Source organism: Lagenorhynchus albirostris, chromosome 3, assembly GCF_949774975.1.
Source record: "Lagenorhynchus albirostris chromosome 3, mLagAlb1.1, whole genome shotgun sequence".
In the NCBI taxonomy this organism is placed as follows: domain Eukaryota; kingdom Metazoa; phylum Chordata; class Mammalia; order Artiodactyla; family Delphinidae; genus Lagenorhynchus; species Lagenorhynchus albirostris.
Window position 1 is genome coordinate 159,442,595 of NC_083097.1, and position 15,440 is coordinate 159,458,034.

The window sequence follows — 15,440 nt, forward strand, 5'->3', positions numbered from 1 at the left end:
ATGTTATGTGATTTTCACCTAAAAAAAAATGTTCTCGGAGCCCAGGTGGGCAAAGAACAGGGTAAGGGTCTCTCCTGGGAGAGAGCATCTGGGGAAACTGAGGCCCAAGAGGCCAGGAGGAAGCCCATTCTCTGAGAGCCAGTCCTGAGGGGCAGCTGGGCTGGCCAGGGTCAGGCGCCCAGCAGGCCATGAAGTCAGAGCCATCAGAACAAAGAGGCAGTGTTCCAGGCCTGGCACAGTGGGGACGGGGACCCTGTGACCCTGCACAGAGCAGTCTTCACAGGCAGCAGGGCCCAGGCCAGGCCAGGGGGCGGAGTAGGTTTGAGGCCTGGGGGAGGGTCAGAGACAGAGAGAGACAGAGACACAAATGGAGAGAAACATAAAGATAGAAGGGACCATTGGAGATAGGGGTAAACCCATGGCCCACCTCTCAATGATCCTGAGACCCCTACATCAGATGCCCTATTTTGCAGATGGAGAAACTGAGTCCAGAGACACCCAGACCACTCAGGGTCCCAGCTAGAGGTGAAAACATGGATGCAAACCCTGAGGCAGGGCACCCTCCACAGTGGGGCTGAGCTTTGCACCTTCCAGAGTAAGACCCATGCCCCAGGGCTACTCCCTACCTCCCACCAACCCCCCTCCCGAAATTTGGGCCTCCCAGGCCTTAGCTTCCCCATCTGCAAATGGGCTAGAGTGTGGATAAAAGAGGGTTGCTGCCCACCAGACAGCCAGTATGATTTATCATTCTTTGGGGGCTCGCAGTGGCCTCTGCTCTTGTCACACCTCTTTCCCATCCCCCCAAAGTTAGAGCAGTGACTGGAAAAACATCAAGGGGGGTGGGGCAGAGCTGGACACAGACGCCCCCAGCTCCTTGAGGTCAGGGGCTGGGTGTAGGGAGGGGCAGAGGTTAAGGGGGCCCTGCAGGGGACCAGGGAGGGCTGCCCAGAGTAAGGAGGTCTTGAACTGGCTTTGTAGAATTAAAGGGCATTCCCGGCAGAGGTCACAGAAGAGGCAAAAGTTCGGGGGACATGATTTGGGGAACAGCAAGATGAACGTGGCAGGTCTGGGGCTCCATGGGAGAGATGAAGATGGTAAGGGGGGCCAGGGCCTTGAGTGCTGGGCTGAAGGGCTGGGCTTTTTCCCAAGAGCTTTTTCCCAAGGAGCTACGGCAGGAGTGTGAGAAGGATTCCAGCCACTTGTCAGGTGTTGTTTCTACCCTTTTTGAAGTCACAGTTGGAAGCTCACCTTGAGGTTCACCACAGCCCACCTTCCCCGTGCCAAATCTTTATACTCCCACCTCTCTTGGCCTGCCTGCCACCTACTCCAGGAAGCCCTCCCAGCTGCCCCAGAAGCACACCTGGGATATGTCCCCAGAGCTGTCCCACTTTCAGATGCCCCACAAACTGGGGGGAGGGAGAGGCAGGAAGGATAGGGTCATAGGCCCCCCTCCCCAGGAAATGGTAATGGGAAGAACCACAGAACTTCCCCACCCCCTCAGCTTCCGCCTTCTGGGGGAAGGACGGGTAGTAACCTTTAGCCCGAGAAGGGCTGAGCTTCTCTCCATGTGGTCAGGAGACCTGGTGCCCCTGAGGGTCATCTAAGGAGGATCTTGAAGGATGAGTAGGAGTTGGCAAGGAGAAAATCCATGAGTTCATTTAACGAACACATTTATTAATAAGAACATTTTTCACCAATAAGAACATTTCTCATTTACTCAACCAGGACTTCCTGAGGCCTCCAGAGGATCAGTTGAGGATGTTTTAAAGAATACATAGTGGTGATCATTTTGTAAGATATAGAAATATCAAATCAATATATTGTGCACCTGGAACTAACATAATGTTGTAGGTCAATTATAATTCAATTTTTTTTTTTTTCGGTACGCGGGCCTCTTACTGTTGTGGCCTCTCCCGTTGCGGAGCACAGTCTCCGGACACACAGGCTCAGCGGCCATGGCTCATGGGCCTAGCCGCTCCGCGGCATGTGGGACCTTCCCGGACCAGGGCACGAACCCATGTCCCTTGCATCGGCAGGCGGACTCTCAACCACTGCGCCACCAGGGAAGCCCTATAATTCGATTTTTTAAAAAAGAATACATAGGGGAACTTCCCTGGCGGTTCAGTGGTTAAGACTCCGCACCTCCGCTGCAGGGGGCAGGTGCTCGATCCCTGGTCGGGGAACTAAGATCCTGCACGCCGTGCAGTGTGGGGCCCCACCCGCACCCCCCCCAAAAAGAATACATAGGTGGGACTTCCCTGGTGGTGCAGTGGTTAAGAATCCACCTGCCAATGCAGGGGACACAGGTTCGATCCCTGGCCCGGGAAGATCCCACATGTCCCAGAGCAACTTAGCCCGTGTGCCACAACCACTGAGCATGCACTCTAGAGCCCGTGAGCCACAACTACTGAGTCCGCGTGTCACAACTACTGAAGCCCGTGCTCCACAACGAGAAGCCACCGCAATGAGAAGCCTGCGCACCGTAACGAAGACCCAACGCAGCCAAAAATAAATAAATAAAAATTTAAAAGTAAATAAGTACATGTATTTATTTTTTTAAAAAAGAATACATAGGTTACCAAGAAAAGAACTCATTCATTCACTCCCTGATTACACTCCCTGATACTCTTCATGGAGATATTTGAGGAGGGTTTTGATGGATGTGTAGAAGTTTGCAAGAAAAAATCTATTTATTCATTCAATAAATGTTCTCTGATGCTTCTCAAAGAGAATTTGAAGTGGATTTTGAAGGATAGGTGTTCACCGTGGAAAAATTGCATTCAGTCAGTCCTCCAGTCGGTCAGTCAATAAATGCTCCCTGTTGCCCTTTGAAGAGGTCATTTGGGAAGGGGTTCTGGGAAGAAGTTCTCCAGATAGATCACAGGCATTTGAGACCTCTCTGGTGGCTTCCCCTCCAGCAGCTCCCCATCTGTCCAGCCCAACCACCTCTGGTACACGGAACCTCTCTTTCCTCAGGGTTCCAGCCAAAGTCCCAGGGAAGACTATGATTGACTGAGCTTGAGTCACACCTCCATCTTGAATCAATCACAGTGACTGAGATGGATAAGGACTCTAGGTCACATGTGCACCCCAGCCTGGATTACAGAACTTTTAGGCAGAACTAGCCAGAGACAGAAAGTTGGCCATGGTAGGGTGTGAGCTTACCATCACCTGGGGTATGCAAGCTCCAGATGAAGTCCATTTATTGTAGGGTTGTCAGATAAAACACACAACATCCAGTTAAATTAGAATTTCAGATAAATAACACATAGCTTTTTAGCATATCTATGTCCCAATTATTGCACAGGACATATACTGAAAAAGTATTCATTGTTTATGTGAAATTAAATTTAACCAGGTGTCTGTATTAGTTTGGTAGAGCTACCATAACAAAGTATCACAGACTGAAATCACAGAGTGATTTCAACAACAGAAATTTACTTTATTATAGTTTTGGAGGCTAGAAGTCCAAGATCAAGGTGTCGGCAGGTTCGATTTCTTCCAGGGTCTCTCTCCACGGCTTGAAGATGGTATCTTTTCCCTGTGTCTTCACATAGTCACTTCCCTTGTACAAGTTTGTATACTAATCTCCTCTTATAAAGACACCAGTCACATTGGATTCGGATCTACCCACATGACCTCATTTTCGTTAATTACCTCTTTAAAGGCCTTATCTCCAAATACAATCACATTCCGAGGTACTCGGGGTGAGGATTTCAACTCATGAATTTTGGGAGAATGCAATTCAACCCATAACAGTGGCTGCTTTGGAAAACGGTCTGGTAGTTTTTGAGAATATTTAAATGTAGAGTTACCACAGGACCCAGGAATTCCACTCCTAGGTATATACCCAAGAGAATCGAAAGCATATGTCCACACAAAAAGTTGTACATGAATGTTCACAGAAGCACTCTTCACAATAGCCAGAAAGTGGGAAAACTCAGACGTCCACTAATGGATGAATGAGTAAACAAAATGTGTCTATCCATGCAATGAAATATTATTCAGCCATAAAAAGGAATGAAGTAGTGGCGTTTGCTGCAACGAGGATGAATCTTGAAAACGTCTTGCTGAGTGAAAGAAGCCAGACACAAAAGGCCACATGTTGTATGATTTCATTTATGTGAAATGTCCAGGACAGGCAGATCCACAGGGACAGAAAGATTGGTCTTTAACAGGGGCTGGGGGAGGGAGAATGGGGAGTGACTGCTCACTGGTATAGGGTTTCTTTTGGGGGTGATGAAAGTGTTCTGGAATTAGATAGTGGTGATGATTGCACATCTCTGTGAATATGTTTAAAAACCACAGAATTGTACACTTTAAAAAGGTGAATTTTATGATAGGTAAATTACATGTCAATTTCAAAACGTGTGTGAGAAAAGCAAATTTGGCCTTGGAGTCCTGTATTTTTATGTGCTCAATCTGGCCACCATAACTTGGTGGGACACTACTATACCTCACAGGCGATTAGCCAGAGACCTTAGCTAGGGTTCCCTCCAATCTGAGAACATACTCTAATGTCCAGGTCGAACAGCTGGTAACCAAGGGACCCTGCAGCAGCAGAGACAGTGGGAGTCCCAGTGAAAGAGAGAATATGGGTGCCATCTTGGGACTTTGGGCTTTTCCCAGCCTCCCTTTCCCTTCTGCAAAGTCAGGCTGAACAATTATCATCAGATACCTGTGAGAGGAGGTCCTCATGAGGCATTTAGTTGGGTGCCCAATTGGCGCTCGGCAAAGGCAGCCATCCTCAAAAAAGAAACTGGTAACTACAGTGGCCACCTATTCTTGTAAATAAAGTTTTATTGGGACAAGGGCCAGGATTGGAGTGAGGCAAGCAGGCAGGGTCGTGCAAGCGCAGAGTCTGATCCTGTTTTTATTTAAAATGTTCATGTCTAGCTCATCATGCATTTTTGTATTCGTTTCGATTTGTTAAACTATTGTATTAAAATGTTGTGTATCTTCATTACTGACTTTTTTTGTGGGCGCTTCTTAAATTTTGCACAGACGTGAGTGCCCCACTCGCCTCACCCTTGTTGTGTGCCCCCCGGGGCGGGGAACATGGATTAACTTTTCTGAGCCTCAGTTTCCTCTTTTGCAAAATGGGGATAACTCTCCCTTCTAGGAAGATTCATTGAAAAATGTTTACTTCTAGGCTCTAAGGGTGGGGCGGGGCCTGAAAGGGCGGGGCAGACTCGCTCGAAGGGGGCGGGCCTTTCGAGACCGGCTCTCGGAGAGGGGCGGGGTCAGGCCTCGTCAGCTGACCGCTTTGGCCAACGGCAGGGTGTGGCGGGGCCTGGCAGACTGAGACGGGGCAGGGCGCAAGCGAGCATTGCGGACTAGCCGGCGATGGACGAGCCGAGCCTCCTGCGGCGCCGTGGGCTCCAGGTGAGGCCCCTGCGCGGGCGGGCAGAGGGCGCGGGCGGAGGGAACCTGCTTGGGTGCCGGGGTCGGGGCTTTGGCGAACCTGCTTGGGTGCCGGGCTCGGGGCTTTGACGGACCAGGGGAAACTGAGGCGGAGGGAGGTGCGCGCTCCGGAGACTCCCACTTGTCCACCCTCATCTCAAAGTGCTTTTCGCCTGTTGGGAAGAGGGTATGTCCATTTGACATATGGAGAAACTGAGGCTCCGTGGGAGAAAGGGGCTGAGGTTTCGACCTCTCCACCAGCAGCTCTAATCATATGAGCAGCGACAGCCTTTGAGCGCTCACCATAAGTTCATCTCGTTGTGTCAATACTTTTACTAGTGCTATATTAATATTAATTAATGTGTATTAATACATGCCTCGTGCCTTCGCAGCGCCACCGCAGCCCTGCCTCAGCTCACCCCTAAGGCAAGCTGGGGAGGCTGGGGATGTCAGTCTGCCCTTTCGTCAGATCAGGAAACTGAGGCTGGAGTCTGGGAAAGTCACAAACCCCAGGTCGCACAGCAGGGATTCAGTCCAGCGACCTTAACCAGCTCTCAGGTGCACAAGCCACTGCCAGCTGGCTCTGTGGCCTGGGGGGGGGGCGCTGAGGCGTTGGGAGGCACTCTTGGGTCTCCCGACCTCAGTTTCCCCATTCATTAGAAGGGCCCTCCCTTTCTGACCACTGGCCCAGGGTTTGTGTTCGGGAGGCAGCGCCACCAGGAGATAAGCAAAAAAGGCATCAGACCTAGGAGAGGCTGACATTCTAACGCACGTGACCCCGCAGCGGCAACTTCCTTGACCTCTCTGGACCTCAGTGTCCCCATCCATCCAGTGGGAATTTAGACAATCTAGCCGTTTCCCTCTGGGGCTTAGACCACAACTGTAAGAAGCCACCAGTTGCAAGTGGGGGAACCCGGGATTCATCATTTACCCAACAAACATTTATTGAGTGCCTGCTGTAGTCCCCCGTCCCACCCCACCCCCGCCCCCCTGGAGAGGCGGGGGATGGGGGGGTTCACCCCTGGAACCGCCCTCCTGGATCTCCCAGCCTGTTGGGGGAGACGAATGCCTGAGCAGCAGTGACCCCACACAGGTGTCAGCTGCGATGGGGCACGCTCAGGCACCCCTGGAGAAGGCGGCTGAACCGAGGGTTGCTGGGTGGCCTTGGGACAGAGGAAGCAGCCACTGGTGGCAGGGCAGGGAGCAGGTGTTTGGGGAAATGAATGAGGCTCAGAGAAGCTAGAAAGTAGGAGATGGGGTGGGGAGGTGGGCACTGAGGCCGAGGAAGGAGGGGAAAGGCAGGCCTTGAACCCGGGCTGCGGAACTGCGAACTTGTTGGGAGGTGAAGGAAGAGCCACATGTGTTTCGGTTGGGAGTCAGGGAGGGTGTGGGTAGAGCTGCAAGGCAGAGACCCTGAGGACATGCGGGGGGGGGAGGGGCCGTTGCCAGAGGCAAGAGTCAGGGGCCTGAGCATAGAGGAGGGGGTGCAGCAGGACTGGTTTGCAGTGGGGTGTTGTGGGGAAACAAGCCCCGCCCGGAGCCCCAGATAGAATTGAGCCCTGCCTGCAGCCTCTTAAAATAGAGAAACCGCCTTCGGGTAGGCGAAAGGGGGGTGCAGCTGACGTCAGAAACGGGGGGGTTGCTGTTCCATGGGGAAGAGGCACCCATTCCCTGATGACGAGTCCCATGTTACAAATGGGAAAACTGAGGCTCATAGAATCATAGCCTCTGTCCAGGTGTCACAGTGTGTAAGGCGACAGAGGATTTGAACCCAGGCAGATCTGGCTCTCCCTGCAGCCGAACCCCATACTGGCAGGCCTCCATCCAAGGAGGCGGAGGGGCAAGTAGGGTTTGCCCAGTTGAGTGAGGGCATTCTGGACAGAGGGAACAGCACGTGCAAATGCCCAGAGGTATGCAACCATATGTATTTATGGGGAAGCTAGAAGCCATTTCTTAGCGCTAGAACTGGGCATGTGAGATGGGACCATCTGCTTCCAGGGCTTCCAGCGCCGATTTTGAAGAGGTTAGACTTTCTTCCTAGGGTGATTGGGAGCTATGGAAGGTGATGGAACAGGGGAGGTCATGTCAGATCTGAGCGCTTTGAAAGACTCCTCTGGAGCAGGTGGGGGCCAAAAAGGGGGCCAGAAGCCAGGAAGGCATCTAGAGTAAAGGACCAAGTAGGAGACACATGAAAATAATGTTTAAAATAACAGTAGAAGTGTAAATAACTGCTCACATTAAGGGGCATCTACAAATGCTAAGCACTGTACATGCATTTAGTTCTCCAACAGCCCAAGAGATTATTAGCCTTATTTTTCACAAGGGGAAACTGAGGCTCAGAGAAGGAAAATAGCACCCAGGAAGTCAGGGAGTTGGAATTCTAAGTGGTCTGGCACTTGAGGATGCAAAGATGTTGAGGGCCTTGGTTTGGGGCATCAGTCACACACTCCTTTAATTGGAGCCCAGAGCGCCCCCAGCCAATCAGGTCAGAGCCAATCAGATACCCTGGAGGGTGATCCTTGCCAAAGGTCCAAGAGTCAATTCATAAAAGCTTGAGGAAGTCAGGTGCTGATTGGCCAGTCCAGACAATAGCTGGGGGTATCCTGGCCAATCTGACTGTGGCAATGCAGGGCATGCGGTTGACTGAGTACTAGGAGGTTGTAAACAGGACCTGGCCTGGCCTGTGGACCACCAGTTTGCATTGGCTGTGGGTAAGGGGAAGAGGTGGAGACTGGCCCTTTCTGGTTTGGGTTAAGCTCAGTCTTCTGTGTAGCATTTGTAGGCGCCAGTTAACATAAGCTGTTATTACTAGGACTACTACCACTATTATTTTATCATTTTTTTCATCATCTCCCACTTTGCCCTTTGCTTAACAAACGACAGAATTTTAAAAGCAGATCCCCAAAGACAGCATCCAGGGACAGGGAAGGTGTCCAGTCTTCTGGACTTTGTCTCTCCTGCTGCTGGGGAAGCTCCCTGGAAGGTCCATCTGGCACCCTCACGGCCCAGTTCCAACTATTCTCCTCCTCCAGGAAGCCCTCCGGCTGGTGCCATGTGGTCCCTGCTGACCTCTCTCTCTTTGCTCCAGCTGCCAACTTCCGATGAGACTTGGTGCCCACTGGGCTGAGTCCCACCTCCACCCTGTTTCCCACTAGCCTACTAGCCCAGCCTGAAGCCCTCCTCCTGGAACTCCTTTGGCTCCCCTCTCCCTCCAGCCCCTTCTCTTCCTCCGGGTCCCTACTAATGCCTCCAGTATGGGGGTGTCCATGCCCTACCCTGTCTCCTTCAGAATGTGGGTTCCTCGGGGTGGAGCTGAGGCTTCCGGTGAGGAGGCAGCATCTCCCAGCCCAGTCAAGCCCAGAAGAGGATGCCATAAATATTATCTTTAAAGGGCAGTTCCGGGGAGTTAGACCACCCCCACCCCCACCCCCACCCCCTTCCTAGGCGGGAGCCACTCGCTGAGGAACAGCTGGCAAAGAGGGGGCTGAAGGCAGAAGCAGATGGCGCAGGGAGCAGAGGGTCCGGGGGTGGTGCCGGGAGAGTTCCATGTGGGCCCAGCATTCCACTGAGCCTTTGTAGGGGGGCGGCTGACCGTCCCTCACCTCTCTGTGCCACTTCACATCTTTTTGTATTTTGGAAGTAAATTAAAATTTGTGGTTAAATTGGTAGTTATTAACCTCACAAAATCATTGTGTGGGCTCTGATTGATCAAAGCTTCCCCCAGCGCCAGGCCCTGAGCCTGCTACTTGATTCCTCCCAGGGCCCTATGTAACTGGACCATTTTCCAAAGGAGGAAACTGAGGCACAGACGGGTGAAGTCGTTTGTCGGGGATCACACAGCCCAGATTAGGGAGCCAGACTGGGAACCCAGGACTGTCCGTGTTTTGGAAGGAAATGGCTGGGATGGGGTGTGGGGGGGGGCGGCATGTGTGGGCACAGCAAGAACCCCTGAGTTCAGATCCCAGCTCCTCACTGTTTTGCGGGTTAGTAGGGGAGGAGGAAGCGGCATGAGATCTCATAACAACCGGAGGGGGCCGAAGGAGACCCTAATGGTGGTGGTGGTGGTGGTGGGTCCATGAACGTTTGCACAGAATGATAGTGAGCTCTCCATCCCCAGAGGTATTCAAGCAAACAAGGGGACCTCAGGGTGGCAGGTGAGCCTCCTCCCACCTTGAAGGGCTCTGACTTGATTTTCTGAGCTCAAGGTAGCGGGGGTCCAGCCTCAGGGCGACGCCCCACCCCCGCAGATCCTCCTCTTCCCCTGCCTGGAGACCCTGTTAACCCCTCCCAGCCCTGTCATCCCGAGCCCAGCAGCTTCCGGCCCCCTCCAATTGGCTGCGGGGGCTGATGACATCATTGGTTGCCATGACGAACGCCCAACTCTGGATGTGGGCAGCCCTGAGCCCACCGAGGTAAAAATAGTCCTGCATCCTCGGCGCAACCGCCCCAGTGTGTGTGTGTGTGTGTGTGTGTGTGTGTGTGTGTGTGTGTGTGTGTGTGTGTGTGTGTGTGTGTGTGTGTGTGTGTGTGTGTGTGTGTGTGTGTGTGTCTCTCTGTGTGTGTGTGTGTGTGTCTCTGTGTGTGTGTGTGTGTGTGTCTCTGTGTGTGTGTGTGTGTGTGTGTGTGTGTGTGTGTGTGTCTCTCTGTGTGTGTGTGTGTGTGTCTCTGTGTGTGTGTGTGTGTGTGTCTCTGTGTGTGTGTGTGTGTGTGTGTGTGTGTGGTGTCCAGACCTGGATTCCCGGCCCCACCTCCGTCGAGAGATGTGGGCAGCTGCTGCCCTCCGCGCCTCAGTTTCCCCGCCTGTAAAAAGGCCTCTGCTCCTGATGAGTAGTAGCGGCTCAGTAAATGTGCGTAAAATTTAGCAAGTATTGCGATAGTCTGCGAAGGCCCTTGCTGAGCTCAACAGTAACACAACAACAATAATTTCTGATCATTTTTACCCCAGAACCCTCTTACGTTATCTCCAAATTACAGATGGGGAAACCAAAGCACAGGTAGTACCAGTCACTTGGCTCAAGGTTCCACGGCCAGGAAAGAACAGATGATAGATCTGGACCCAGGTCTGGGTGTCCTCAGATTCTAAACTTGTGCCACACAGCCTTTTGAGAATTAAAAAGCCCTCCTGGGCAAGCCATATTTGAGGGTGGACTCTGGGGTCACAGTGGAACCCAAGCACAGGGCTTTCTGCCCTATATATGGTGAGGACACCCAGGGTTGGTGCAGATCGGCTTGCTGAGCTCTAAAAGAGTCTTCAATAGGGAGTCACTGGTCAGTGTGCCCAGCCCCCACAAATGACCAGGACCCAAACCTGCATAGATTCTGCAGAAGGTGAGCGGGGAATGGCTTTCAGATCTGGGAGGGGACAGGGTGAGGATGACTAAGGAATCTCCCTTTTCTCAATAGATTATTAGTATTTAGCCACTACTGACATACTTCTTTGTAAATATAACTAATTTATTTTGAATAATGACTTTTAAAAATGCAAGTAGGGGAGCTGAGAAGGGAGGTAGATTGGGAATCTGAAAGGGCTTCCTAGACGAAGGGACACTTGAGCTGAAACCTGAAGGATGAGCTTCAATTAACAAGCACCAGAAGGGAGGGAAAGTGGTCCTGGCAGAAGATACAGTTGGTGCAAAGGCCCTGAGGCAGGGCTGAGTCCAATGTGTGGGGTGAGCAGAAAAGAGGCATTGGTTGGAACAGGGTGAACAAGGGGCCAACTGGGAAATGAGGTGGGTGGAAAGCTAGGGATGTGAAGGGTTTGTCTCCTTGAGAATGACCCCTGTTTTCTTTTCAGAAGGAGCTGAGCCTACCGCGCCGGGGACGTGGGTGAGTTTACCTGGGGCCAGTGGGCTGGGTGGGGCCCTGTGGTCCTGGGCACAGATATTTCAGCAGCAGCCTCCAAATTGTGAATTTATTTAGTAATTACTACAAAGCTTCTCACCTTGATCCTGCCCCGGTGTTTGCAAAGTACTTCACAGGTGCCTCACGTGGCCCTCACCACAGGCTGGGAGGTGAGGTACAAACTATGCCAGTTTGCAAACGAGGAAACTGAGGTGCATAGGGGTTGTTTCACTGGCTGTACGGCAACCAACTTGAAAAGGTGGCATCCAGAGTGCAGACTGTAGAATTCCAGTCAAGTATCCTGGAACCAGCTTGCATGCCTCCCATGACAGGAAGCTCACTCTATTTTGGGGAACACCGGCAGAAAATCATACACTTCAGGGTCACATTAATGTTCCTGGTGATTGGCATTTTGAGATCCCAAAAGCTCAAAAAACATTTGTTCAGTGCCTTCCCCTGTTTACAGATGGGGAAATCAAAGCCCAGGAGGGGGAGGAGTTTGCCTCGTACTGGTGGTCTGGGGGAGTGTGAGTGCAGACACTCCCTCTTTGGAGGCTGCATTTGCCTAAGTTGGGGGTGGGAATTCCCTTGCGCCTCAGTGAAATCACTCACTCAACAAACATTTTTTTAGGATCTACTGTGTGCTGGGCTCTGTTCCAGGCACAGGGGACACGGTGACGAGTCAATGCTGGACCCTGCCCGTGGAGCTTGCACTCTCTTGGGGAGAGTGATGAAGTGATGTTATACAGGGGAGAAATTAAACAGAGACAGACAGAGGGGACTGGAGGGTGGCTTTAGCCCTGAAGATGTGGGATCTCTTAGAGGAGGTGACATTTGAGACTAGATCTGGAAGAGGAGGAAGAGCTAGGGGGAAAGTGTCAGGGGAACAGCATTCCAGGCAGAGGGAACAGCATGGTCAAAGGTCCTGAGGTGCGAACTAGCTTGGCACTGGAAAAACAGCATGGAGACAGGGGTAGCTGGGGTGAAGTGAGCATAGGGGAGGTGGAGGGAGAGGAGAAAGGGTAGGTCCTGGGGGTTGGATGAGAGTTTGAAATCTGATGGTGGGGCTGGTGGCAGAGTAGCCCCCAAGCCCAGACCATCTCTTGTTGGACTGGGGGTAGTGCACCTGGTGGGGAGGGCCCTGAGGACCCCAGTAGGGAAGGGGCTTGGACACTGCCCGGAAGGCAAGCACTGTCCCCAGCCTTTGCCCAGGCTGGGGGCGGGGTAGTGGACCGTGAATCAGTACAAACCACTGAGGGCAAAGTCCTGGGCCACGGAATAGGACCAGGACAAAGACTCCCTGAGGGCTGTCTAGTCTTTGCCACCTGCGGTGTGCCTGACTGGGTCCAACCAGGATTTCAAGGGGGCCATGGCCGGACACAGACAACCGCAAACCTTCGGAGTCTGGGCTGGGCAGGAGGGAGGGTGGGGCTCTGAGCGCCAGGGGTCCACGTGTAGGGAGGAGGCTGGTGGGGCTGAATTAGGATATGAATGACGGGGATGACTGTCCTGGCAGAGGGAACCCAGGGAAACAAAGTGCTGGAGGCGTGGTCGGGGCCTCCGGTGTGCGCCGGGATGGTGACACCCGCTGCGGGCGGCCGGGAACGCCTGGGCTGAGCGGCTGCGGGTGGGAGGATTGGGGTGGGGCACGCACACCGTGGATTGGTGTCCGAGAGACACCCCCCCGGGGGCGGGGCTGGGCGGGGCTCGGTGAGCGCGGAGGTAAGGCCTCGACAGGGAAGGGGCGGGGCCAGTTGATGGAGCAAAAAGTCCGGCAGAGAAGGCAGTGACTGCCCTTCCTTTCCGGCCGTGCAGCTCGGGGGCTCGATACCCGGCACCCTCGGCGTCCCTGCTCGGGAGGGGTGGCACCGCGGCTCCCGCCTCGCACAATCCGACCTTTGCTGCGGGTCTGTGCCTGCGCGCAGGTGCGGGGCTCCGAGCCCCGCCCCGGGACGGAGAGAGCCCGCCCCCCCACCACCACCCGGCGGCCCAGGCCCCACTCCGCGTCTGTCTCGCCTGCCAGGCGTGCTGTCCCGGTGTCCGCGTCTGTCTGTCTGTCCGATCGCGACACAGTCAGGGCTTGGCGGCCACGAAGGGGGCGTCAGTACCCGGTCGCGTAGACGCGGCCCCGGCCTCGGCATGAAGTCCCGCAGGGACAAGCTGCACATCCCGGCGCTGACCCTCGAGTGAGTGCTTGGACCTGGAAGGGGAGATTTGGGGGAAGAGGGGCAGACTGACAACCACCCTTCTTCCGTGTCTCTGTTCAAGTCGCCCCGAGTCGCACCGCCGCCTCCAGGGAGCCCTCCCGGGTCAACGGCCTGGCCCCGCCCTCGCGGCCTGCGCGAGATCTAGTATCCCCAGCCTCAGGCCCCTTCTCCCTAAGGAAACCACAACCCCGGTCCCGCCTCCCCATTCGGCCACACGCAGGGGCCGTTGCCGGGTTCACCGTCCCCGGCCTCTTTCTTTGCAGTCTGTCTCCAAGCAGCCAGAGCCCGTCCTTGCTGAGTCCCAGCAGCCCCTGCAGCCCCTGCAGCCCCTCACTGGGCCTGCACCCCTGGAGGTAAGTGACAGCGCGCGCGGGCGGGGCTCGGACATCGCCCTGGCACCCCAGAGACTTGGAAGCTGCCCAGACCCAGCTCCCCCGCAAGGTACTGTGGGCTGGTGACATGGACTCTCTGGGCCTCAGTTTACCTCTCCATAAAATGGCACGGTGATCCACACTAGGACCATGATGGGAAAATTCCATATTCAGTCATAGGCAGCAGGTTCCCCCTTCTGATAGACGGTCAGGGCAAGGCCAGAACTTGAGCTGTTGCCCAAGGACTTCCTCGAGACAGGTGCTGGGTTCCCAGCCTGCTCAGGGCCCTGCTGAATTGGCCTGGCCTCCTGTGCTGTGACCCAGCTCAGCTGGCCGGAAAGCTCCTCCCTGTGAATGTACACACACACACACACACACACACACACACACACACACACACACACACACACACACACACACACACACACACACACACACACACACACACACACACACACACACACACACACACACATTCCTAACGCTGAGAGTCCACCATTAGAGCCCTGTGCACTGAAGTCAACCAGGCCAAGTGGTATAGGGAGAAAAGAACCAGCTTGACTGAGCGCCTCAAGTTCCTTCTGTCCCCTCTGCAACCCTGGGAGAGAAGCACCCTTTCTGATCCCATTGCCCAGCGGAAGAAACTGAGGCTCAGAGAGGAGACACCAGTTCTCCTGGTTCAGTACGTCTGGGGGCCAAGTCAGGGCCAGCTTTGCCATCAGAGTCTGTTGAGGGTTTGAGCCACTCCCTGCGACGGCAGGGTCTCAGGATCTTGCCCCTGTATGGGAGAGAACATCAGGGATATAGTGGGCGCCTCACACAGCTTGGGCAAAAATTCAGGGAGGGGACAGATGTACAGGTCAGTGATGTCTAGAATTTGATGGCCCATCAACCATTTACACCTTAGTATGAATGAGCTGCTCACACTCTTCCCATGGGCCTTTAGTGGGGAGAAGAGAGAACACTTTGGAGCCCACACTGGGAGCTGGGCAACAGGCAGGTACCTTCATTAAGCAGGCATCTACTGTGTGCCAGGCGCTAAGGGCATAGCTGTGAAAAGATGAACATAGTTTCTCCCTCATGAGGCTCTCAGTCAGTTCTCAGGAAGTAGGCAATGAACAAGGGAATGGACAAACAAGACACATTCAGACGGAGACCTCTTAATGTGGTGTTTGAGCCAAGGCCTGAGCAGAGCTAGGGGAAGGGAAGCACCAAGCAGAGGGCGCTGCACATGCAAAGGTCCTGAGGCAGGACCAAGATTTTTAAAGCCCCTGTGGCTACCTTGGGGGAAGAAAGGTTGGCTGGGGACAGGAGACAGGAATGGAGGTGGCAGAGGCAGGGAAGTGGCTAGGGCAACATCTAGGTGGGAGATGGTGGGGCCTGGACCAGGCTGGGGTGTCCAATGGGAGGCAGAGACTGTGTCGCCCCCATTTAGCTGAGGAGAAACTCGGCTTGGGACCTCAAAGTGTGTTGTCCAGAGGCACCCTGAGAGAGAGTGTCAGGCCAGATCTGACTCTGGGTCCTTGGCCTCAACCTCAGGTGAGGACAAGATGAGGGGAGGGACCTGTTGAGAGCAGATAAGCCAGTTTTACCAGGAGGAAATAGAGGCAGAGAGTTT

General features: G+C 53.9%; 1 protein-coding gene across 11 annotated transcripts in view; it reads left to right on the forward strand.

The window, feature by feature from the left end:
* Positions 1-13,289: 13,289 nt before the first annotated feature.
* Positions 13,290-15,440, forward strand: part of MAST3 (microtubule associated serine/threonine kinase 3) — a 30,367-nt gene continuing 28,216 nt past the window's right edge. For all 11 annotated transcript variants that reach the window (XM_060144748.1, XM_060144765.1, XM_060144752.1 and 8 more), the window contains exons 1-2: positions 13,290-13,430; positions 13,715-13,804. In XM_060144748.1, coding sequence (XP_060000731.1) covers positions 13,384-13,430; positions 13,715-13,804 — 137 coding nt within the window. In that variant the 5' untranslated portion in view covers positions 13,290-13,383. The remainder of the gene's footprint in view (positions 13,431-13,714; positions 13,805-15,440) is intronic.